The sequence below is a fragment of the Sprattus sprattus genome (genome assembly GCF_963457725.1).
Source record: "Sprattus sprattus genome assembly, chromosome: 1".
NCBI lineage: Eukaryota > Metazoa > Chordata > Actinopteri > Clupeiformes > Clupeidae > Sprattus > Sprattus sprattus.
This window is the reverse complement of record NC_137920.1, coordinates 78,061,362-78,071,361: the sequence shown is the minus strand read 5'-3', so window position 1 is coordinate 78,071,361 and position 10,000 is coordinate 78,061,362. Positions and strand designations below refer to the sequence as shown.

Genomic DNA, 10,000 nt, shown 5'->3' with positions numbered 1-10,000 from the left:
TGCTGCAACCACAGGGGTGTCTGGCTCAAACAGCTCATGCACTGATCATGTCCATGTCTGGCTTTAAAGCGCCTGGACACCATTGTATATAATAAATATATAAATCAAACTAAATTGAATCAGCTGTATGGAGAGTATAGAGTCATGCCATCACTAGAGCAGACCTCATATTGGCCTACGCCACATTCAAACACTCATCCGTCCGGACAGAATGGATTTATGTTTCATGTTTATTTTTTGTTGCAATAAATAGTTCAGCAAACACAACGGGAACACAACCTTTTGGGATTTATTCAAGGGAACTGACTGCGAGTCAAACAGATCTGCACCCGCACTCTCCAGGTGGTAACATCAGTAGGGTTATAGGTTTTGCTACTACATTTATCACTAGAATACTCCCTCGACCATTCTCACCTGGTCATGTCATCCACACTGTCTGCAGCAAAGTAAAAACTCTTGATCTTCGGATGGCAGGCCTTGAAAGCACTGGAACACACACACACACACACACACACACACAAACACACACACAAACATCTCATCAGTATATACACATCATCTCACATCATCCGCACCAACACTGTGACACAGTATCCACTATGTAAAGGTGAACAGGTGATGCAGAATAGGATGTCTATGTGCTGGCTGTTTAACAGTACTCTGACAGTGCATGTCACTGGGGCAGTTGTTGTATTGTTTTCCCCCCAGCTTGATAGAAAGTAAATAAGGCCTGAGGCACTCACTATTTTTTGCGGCATTCGTTGGCGCGGTCTATGTTAAACTCTGTGAGACTGACAAAACCTTCAGCCTTCTCGTCCTGGGAGACAGAGATACATTTTCAGGACACACTTTCAGGACACACTTGGGTAGAGTTTATAAAAACAACTGCAGTATCTCTAATAACTAAAAGCTTGTACAGGAAAGTTCATGACACACTTTCAGGACACATTGCAGGACACATTTCAGGACACATTTTAAGGACACATTTTCAGGACACAATTGGGTAGAGTTTATAAAAACAACTGCAGTATCTCTAATAAATAATAAAAGCACAGTATAGCACAGCACAACCCCTTCACCTCCTCATTGCTGTACCAGTAGAGACAGGAGCCCTTGAGGATGAACCAGTACTTCTTCCACTCACCTCCTCGTTGGTGTACCAGTAGAGACAGGAGCCCTTGAGGATGAACCAGTACTTCTTCCACTCACCTCCTCGTTGGTGTACCAGTAGAGACAGGAGCCCTTGAGGATGAACCAGTACTTCTTCCACTCACCTCCTCGTTGGTGTACCAGTAGAGACAGGAGCCCTTGAGGATGAACCAGTACTTCTTCCACTCACCTCCTCGTTGCTGTACCAGTAGAGACAGGAGCCCTTGAGGATGAACCAGTACTTCTTCCACTTCTGAGAGAAGTAGCTCTTAGCATCCTTCTTCTTCCATAGCCAGCCCTCGCAGTCAGCCTGGCCCAGGTCCTTACAGGAGATCCGCCGCTTGCTGACGGACGAGACAGACCCCACTACAGGAGGAGAGGAGAGGAGAGGAGAGGAGAGGAGAGGAGAGGAGGAGAGGAGAGGAGAGGAGAGGAGAGGAGAGGAGAGGAGAGGAGAGGAGAGGAGGAGGGGAGGAGAGGAGAAAGAGAGGAGAGGAGGAGGGGAGGCAGAGGGGAGGAAAGGAAAGGAGGAGGAGAAGAGAGGAGGAGGGGAGGAAGAGAGGAGAGGAGGAGAAGAGAGGAGGACAGGAGAGGAGAGGAGAGGAGGAGGAGAAGAGAGGAGGAGGGGAGGAAGAGAAGAGATGAGGAGGGGAGGAGAGGAGGAAGAGAGGAGAGGAGGAGAAGAGAGAAGGAGGGGAGGAAGAGGAGGAGGGGAGGAGAGGAGAGGAAAGAAAAAGTGAGGAGATGAGATGATATGAGGTGATTAATGGAGAGAGCCCTAAATAACCGTCCTGCACACCGCAGCAGCGTGGGAAAGAAACCTTAATGTACTCTGGCATCCTACCTACTTGCCCACAACATTCAAGTAGAAAGGTTGTGTATTTTTCCGATTTTCATGTGTAAACAAACACACGACCTTTAGCCACCGCTGCAGTGTTTTCCTGTGTTGAGAACATTTCCAACATTATTATTTGGCTTTGAGCGCTAAAGTCTCTCTGGAATCCTGCCCACATCATTCAAGAAGAAAGGTTCTTTCACTCGAACCGACAGGCGGAGAGAAGCACTGAGGCCAGTGCACACGTGTCAGAGGGGTTTAGTTCAGGTTCTTTCTTTGTTTTTTGCTCTTTACGTAAACAGCAGAAGAGTGTTTCATTTCCGTCATGAAATAATGCTGGAAGATGTAAAATGATTACTGTGTAATATAGCGTAGTGGTGCAATGTAGTAGTGCACTGTAGTTGTGTACTTGAGTAGTGTACTCTAGTAATATACTGTAGTAGTGTTCTGCACAGTAGTGTACTCTAGTAATGTACTGTAGTTGTGTACTTGAGTAGTGTACTCTAGTAATGTACTGTAGTTGTGTACTTGAGTAGTGTACTCTAGTAATGTACTGTAGTTGTGTACTTGAGTAGTGTACTCTAGTAATGTACTGTAGTTGTGTACTTGAGTAGTGTACTCTAGTAATATACTGTAGTTGTGTACTTGAGTAGTGTACTCTAGTAGTGTACTGTAGTTGTGTACTTGAGTAGTGTACTCTAGTAGTGTACTGTAGTAGTGTACTTGAGTAGTGTACTCTAGTAGTGTACTGTAGTAGTGTACTTGAGTAGTGTACTCTAGTAATATACTGTAGCAGTGTATTGCACAGTAGTGTACTCTAGTAATATACTGTAGCAGTGTATTGCACAGTAGTGTACTCTAGTAATCTACTGTAGTAGGGTACTCTAGTAATATACTGTAGCAGTGTTCTGCACAGTAGTGTACTCTAGTAATCTACTGTAGTAGTGTACTCTAGTAATATACTGTAGCAGTGTACTCTAGTAATATACTGTAGCAGTGTTCTGCACAGTAGTGTACTCTAGTAATCTACTGTAGTAGTGTACTCTAGTAATATACTGTAGCAGTGTATTGCACAGTAGTGTACTCTAGTAATATACTGTAGCAGTGTATTGCACAGTAGTGTACTCTAGTAATCTACTGTAGTAGTGTACTCTAGTAATATACTGTAGCAGTGTTCTGCACAGTAGTGTACTCTAGTAATCTACTGTAGTAGTGTACTCTAGTAATCTACTGTAGTAGTGTACTCTAGTAATATACTGTAGCAGTGTTCTGCACAGTAGTGTACTCTAGTAATCTACTGTAGTAGTGTACTCTAGTAATATACTGTAGCAGTGTATTGCACAGTAGTGTACTCTAGTAATATACTGTAGTAGTGTTCTGCACAGTAGTGTACTCTAGTAATCTACTGTAGTAGTGTACTCTAGTAATATACTGTAGCAGTGTATTGCACAGTAGTGTACTCTAGTAATATACTGTAGTAGTGTATTGCACAGTAGTGTACTCTAGTAATCTACTGTAGTAGTGTTCTGCACAGTAGTGTACTCTAGTAATCTACTGTAGTAGTGTACTCTAGTAATATACTGTAGCAGTGTATTGCACAGTAGTGTACTCTAGTAATATACTGTAGTAGTGTATTGCACAGTAGTGTACTCTAGTAATCTACTGTAGTAGTGTTCTGCACAGTAGTGTACTCTAGTAATCTACTGTAGTAGTGTACTCTAGTAATATACTGTAGCAGTGTATTGCACAGTAGTGTACTCTAGTAATATACTGTAGTAGTGTATTTCACAGTAGTGTACTCTAGTAATCTACTGTAGTAGTGTTCTGCACAGTAGTGTACTCTAGTAATCTACTGTAGTAGTGTACTCTAGTAATATACTGTAGCAGTGTATTGCACAGTAGTGTACTCTAGTAATATACTGTAGTAGTGTATTGCACAGTAGTGTACTCTAGTAATATACTGTAGCAGTGTATTGCACAGTAGTGTACTCTAGTAATATACTGTAGTAGTGTATTGCACAGTAGTGTACTCTAGTAATCTACTGTAGTAGTGTTCTGCACAGTAGTGTACTCTAGTAATCTACTGTAGTAGTGTACTCTAGTAATATACTGTAGCAGTGTATTGCACAGTAGTGTACTCTAGTAATATACTGTAGTAGTGTATTGCACAGTAGTGTACTCTAGTAATATACTGTAGTAGTGTATTGCACAGTAGTGTACTCTAGTAATATACTGTAGTAGTGTACTCTAGTAATATACTGTAGCAGTGTATTGCACAGTAGTGTACTCTAGTAATATACTGTAGCAGTGTATTGCACAGTAGTGTACTCTAGTAATATACTGTAGTAGTGTATTGCACAGTAGTGTACTCTAGTAATATACTGTAGTAGTGTACTCTACTAATATAGTGTAGCAGTGTATTGCACAGTAGTGTACTCTAGTAATATACTGTAGCAGTGTATTGCACAGTAGTGTACTCTAGTAATATACTGTAGCAGTGTATTGCACAGTAGTGTACTCTAGTAATATACTGTAGCAGTGTATTGCACAGTAGCAGTGGCGCCTGCAGCCGTACGGCTGTACGCACTGTGCGTACCTTCTGCTACGCGAGAAAAAAAAAAGAGAGAGAGTCTGAAATCATGCGCTGAGCCTGGCCATTGTGCACAAGGCACAAACAAACGAATAGTGATTAAAGCACAAACAAACGCTTAGAAAAGTTATCTGACAAACGCTGGTCCCTGCCCGACCCATGCATTGCCATTGTAATCAAATATTATGAACGCATATTACAATAGGGAAACTGCAGACAGAGGGGCGGGCAAAAAATTGCGGTACTACAAACTCCCTGTCCAAATGAATGGAGTCATGTGACTTATGATCAGCATCACTGATATGCAGGGTTTGCTTCAGTATCTTACGCCCCTCGTCCATTTCCAACAATGTATGGCAGGAAATAAAATCGGAGTACGGACAACTAATGTCCGATGAGGATGCAGAGCTGGAGCTGTGGAAACAGCTAAATGAGTTACAGCCAAATCGCAGTGAGCTTTGTTAAGCCCTGGAAAGTTCTGCAAATTTCTACCCAAACATTTATTGCGTCTGGTTGACAATGCCTGTTTCCACAACGTCTGCTGAGCGGTAATTCAGTAGCTACAATCTTAAGACATAGCCTATCTACAAAGTACGATGACTGACAAAAGACTGACCGGACTTGCTCTCATGAATATTCACACAGATTTGGAACTCGACACTGAAAAACTACAAAAACAATATGCAGAAGGAGAATTAACTTAAATTAGAGGAGCAATGCGTTTTGGCTGTAACCCATTATCTGCGCGCAAGTGTTAATGTGCATTATTTGGGGGGGGGGGGGGGGGGGGGGGGGCGCGTTGGTGGGTCTGTGCGTACCTCACAATTTTTTTCTGCAGGCGCCCCTGCACAGTAGTGTACTCTAGTAATATACTGTAGCAGTGTATTGCACAGTAGTGTACTCTAGTAATATACTGTAGCAGTGTATTGCACAGTAGTGTACTCTAGTAATATACTGTAGCAGTGTATTGCACAGTAGTGTACTGCGAGGCTGTGTGAAACTTCACCTCTGAGTTTCTTCTTCGACCTTGACAGCAACGATGCCTGATCAAACATCTGCAACAAAACAGGAAGTAGAAACCAGTCAGTTTATGTCTTAAACAAAACAGGAAGTAGAAACCAGTCAGTTTATGTCCTAAACAAAACAGGAAACGGAAACCAGTCAGTTTATGTCCTAAACAAAACAGGGCCCTATTCTTCGTACATGGTTCAATTAAGTCGATCAAATGTCCCATTAACCAGTTTAAATTAACGCGATGATTGAGGACAGCCTATCTTGGTTCGTCCAAGGCTGATCCTTGCTCAAACAATGTCGTTAATTCGAACCAGACTTCACTTATCAGGGCAATTGCGCGTGCCCGTCCTACTTCAAAAGGGGGAAGTGTCGATCAACAAAACCATGATTTTCTACAATGGCTACAATCTCAAAGAAAGAGCCTTTTTTTTCTCCGCTGGTGAGCAGGAGATGATCATAGATGCTTATGAAGAATACAAGACCATAATCATGGCAAAATCCAACACCGCTGCAAGAGCAAGACAAGAAGCTGTGTATTGGGCTGTGTATGGGGGGATATCTATGTATGTATACATTACGACAGTGGTACAGGGGGTAAAGTGCGACAGTGGTACGGGGGTAAAGGAGTTGTTTAGAGGAGTTATATAGTAACTGCAAGGTTGCTTATTCGATTCCCCTTGCTTGTAAGTCGCTTTGAATAAAAGCGTCTGCTAAATGACTAAATGTAAATGTATTAATAAGAAATTCAATAAATTGAAGCAGTGAAAATAAATTGTGTGTATTTCTCTCTATTCTTATCATGAGTCCACCTTTATCATTTTCTACAAAAACGCTATGCTATGGTGTACTAATAACACTGTCATGTAATTATGAGCTTTGTTCTCCGCATCGGCAACACTACAAAAATGTACCACTCGCAAAAAAAGCACTATGCATACAGTCTGTGAGACAGTCAATGTTGTTTTGCAATAAATGGCTCGAGAAGGTCTTGTAAATAAATGATTCCTTGTCGGCTGAATCAGTAGCGCTCATACAAGAACTCATCATGATGGAATAACGGATCTTGGGCGATCTCAAAGAACTCGAGTTACCGATATAATTTTCAGGATAAGATAACATAAGTCCGTCTTTTCGGTTCGTCGAAGCAACTTTGGCTAAATCACCATAGCAACACTTCAATGAACTTGAACCTGCTCCAGTGCAGGCTAACAGCTTTAGGCTAACAGGCTAACAGCTGGGTAAGCTTGCCACTCCCCCGGAAAAAAATGGCAGCTCCCTTCCTCAGAGATCCCACTGGCGAAGGAGCGATATTAGTGTATATTAGTGTTTTATAGGGAGAGGAATAGGGCCCTGGAAACGGAAGCCAGTCGGTTTATGCCCCAAACAAAACACGAACTGGGGCCTAACCGCATTTAAACGTTACTTGGCTGGTATGACATAAGATGGAATGGAGTAAATCTAAAAAATAAATTAAATGCTGAGGTTGTTTAAGAACTACAAAGGAAAGCGTAGGTGTGATGTCACTCACGTGGTGAATGGAAACAGTGTCGGAGGTGGGCGTGGGTGTGGGCGTGGCCTGCCGCATCATGTCCATCTGGAGGGCGGGAACTAAAGCATAGTGGGAGGGGCTAACACCTTTTTCACTCTTCTTGCGGCTCCGCCTACTGCTGCTGCTGCGGCCAATCAGATACTCTTCATGTGTGGCCTTGTCCTCGCCGACGTAACGCAGGAGGGAGTTCTCTGAAGAGGGGAGAGGAAGTGACATCACAGAGATGAACACCTGTGACCTCTGACTGCACTATGAACACCTGTGACTGCACTATGAACACCTGTGACTGCACTATGAACACCTCTGACTGCACTATGAACACCTCTGACTGCACTATGAACACCTCTGACTGCACTATGAACACCTGTGACTGCACTATGAACACCTGTGAACTCTGACTGCACTATGAACACCTGTGACTGCACTATGAACACCTGTGACTGCACTATGAACACCTGTGACTGCACTATGAACACCTGTGACTGCACTATGAACACCTGTGACCTCACTATGAACACCTGTGACTGCACTATGAACACCTGTGACTGCACTATGAACACCTGTGACTGCACTATGAACACCTGTGACTGCACTATGAACACCTGTGACTGCACTATGAACACCTGTGACTGCACTATGAACACCTGTGACTGCACTATGAACACCTGTGACCTCACTATGAACACCTGTGACTGCACTATGAACACCTGTGACTGCACTATGAACACCTGTGACTGCACTATGAACACCTGTGACTGCACTATGAACACCTGTGACTGCACTATGAACACCTGTGACTGCACTATGAACACCTGTGACTGCAGTATGAACACCTGTGACTGCACTATGAACACCTGTGACTGCACTATGAACACCTGTGACTGCACTATGAACACCTGTGACTGCACTATGAACACCTGTGACTGCACTATGAACACCTGTGACCTCTGACTGCACTATGAACACCTGTGACTGCACTATGAACACCTGTGACTGCAGTATGAACACCTGTGACTGCACTATGAACACCTGTGACTGCACTATGAACACCTGTGACTGCACTATGAACACCTGTGACTGCACTATGAACACCTGTGACTGCACTATGAACACCTGTGACCTCTGACTGCACTATGAACACCTGTGACTGCACTATGAACACCTGTGACCTCTGACTGCACTATGAACACCTGTGACTGCACTATGAACACCTGTGACTGCACTATGAACACCTCTGACTGCACTATGAACACCTGTGACTGCAGTATCTGTGAACTTTGTGATTCCTGCAGTCCTACACAAAAGCAAGTTGAGCAGTAAAAATCTTCTGGCAGAGAATGGTTGATTGCCATTTCCATTTAACATTCTTTGATTTTATCTTAATTTTTTTTGTGATAACATTTCCAATTTGCAAAAGCATTATCACTTTACAATCAACCAAATTTAAATTGACTAACCAAAAAGGTGCTAAGAATAACTTAACACACCCTCTCAGACATAGGACACCCAGGCAGCCACTGGCTCTGATACGGGCCTGCCTTTGGTCTGGTGGCTTTGAAACGGGCCTGCCTTGGGTCTGGTACCACTGGCACTGAAACAGTCCTGCCTTGGGTCTGGTGGCTCTGATACGGGCCTGCCTTGGTTCTGGTGGCTCTATAACGGGCCTGCCTTTGGTCTGGGGGAGATTAGGGAACTCTCTGCTTCATCGGTGGCTGATGCCTTTCCAGAGGGAGCTTCTGCCTAGCACCCTTCGGCCATTTTGTCTGCTCTACCTGACTGATCTCCAACCTGGCGTTGGGCTGACTGACTAAAGACATTGACTGGCCTGAGTGTAAGGTCACTCACTGTACCATTCAATGCAAACACAACCCACGTGTACAGTACACTCAAGCGGATACCATCTGAGTGCGCTGGTGAGGTGCTGTCATTACTGAATGGACTGTGTGTGACAGCGCTTTGAATAGCCAACACTGGACAACTCTGACTGGCAAACACACCAAACCCTCGGTCAGAACATATTCAAAGGAAGCACCCAAGAGAAGCACGTGCATGTGTCTGCAACTGAAAAACAAAAACACAACACAGAAACGTAAGAGGCTTTTCTCCCACTCTCGCTGTCACTGGGCCTGCCAGCAGCCAATCAGGGAGCAGAGAGCAGGGAAGACCCCACCCTATTTAGAGTTGCCATGGCAATGGAATATCCTCGAATACTTAGGACAAAGAAGCCAAAAAAATAAAAGAGTAAAGAAGCGAAACACTGCGCAGCGAAAGCCAGAGTGGGAGACAAAGGGTGAACCAGAGCGCTGAGGTTGACATGAGGAGATACAGAGAAGGGATAGACAGACAGACAGAGAAGGGATAGACAGACAAACAGAGAAGAGATAGACAGACAGACAGATAAGGGATAGATAGACAGACAGACAGATAAGGGATAGACAGACAGACAGATAAGGGATAGATAGACAGACAGACAGATAAGGGATAGACAGACAGACAGATAAGGGATAGACAGACAGACAGACAGACAGATAAGGGATAGACAGACAGGCAGACAGAGAAGGGATAGACAGAGAGGTAAGGGATAGACAGACAGATAAGGGATAGACAGACAGAGAAGAAAGGAGAGAGAAGACAAGTAGACGAGGGGAAGGAAGGAGAGAGAGGAAGGGAGAGGGGGGGGATGGGTGGGGGGAGGGGACTGGGAAGGTGTGTGTGTGTTTGGGGGTGCGGGGTGGGTGGGTGGGTGTGTCGGAGGGGGGGGGGGGGGGGGTGTGCACTGGGACATTGGGACAGCAGTGTGATCTGTCAGTGATAATCAGCATCTCAGCTTGATCTTATCACGAGAGATAGCTCGGCTTGACAC

The 10,000-nt window shown here is 44.2% G+C and overlaps 1 protein-coding gene across 1 annotated transcript in view; it reads right to left on the bottom strand.

Annotated features, from left to right (window-relative positions):
• Positions 1–10,000, bottom strand: part of cnksr2b (connector enhancer of kinase suppressor of Ras 2b) — a gene marked incomplete at both ends in the record, with an annotated part of 83,615 nt that overhangs the window by 12,402 nt on the left and 61,213 nt on the right. The window contains 5 exons of the mRNA XM_080835716.1: positions 415–486; positions 744–817; positions 1,340–1,515; positions 5,581–5,629; positions 7,117–7,328. Of these exons, the coding sequence (XP_080691842.1) occupies positions 415–486; positions 744–817; positions 1,340–1,515; positions 5,581–5,629; positions 7,117–7,328 (583 nt within the window). The remainder of the gene's footprint in view (positions 1–414; positions 487–743; positions 818–1,339; positions 1,516–5,580; positions 5,630–7,116; positions 7,329–10,000) is intronic.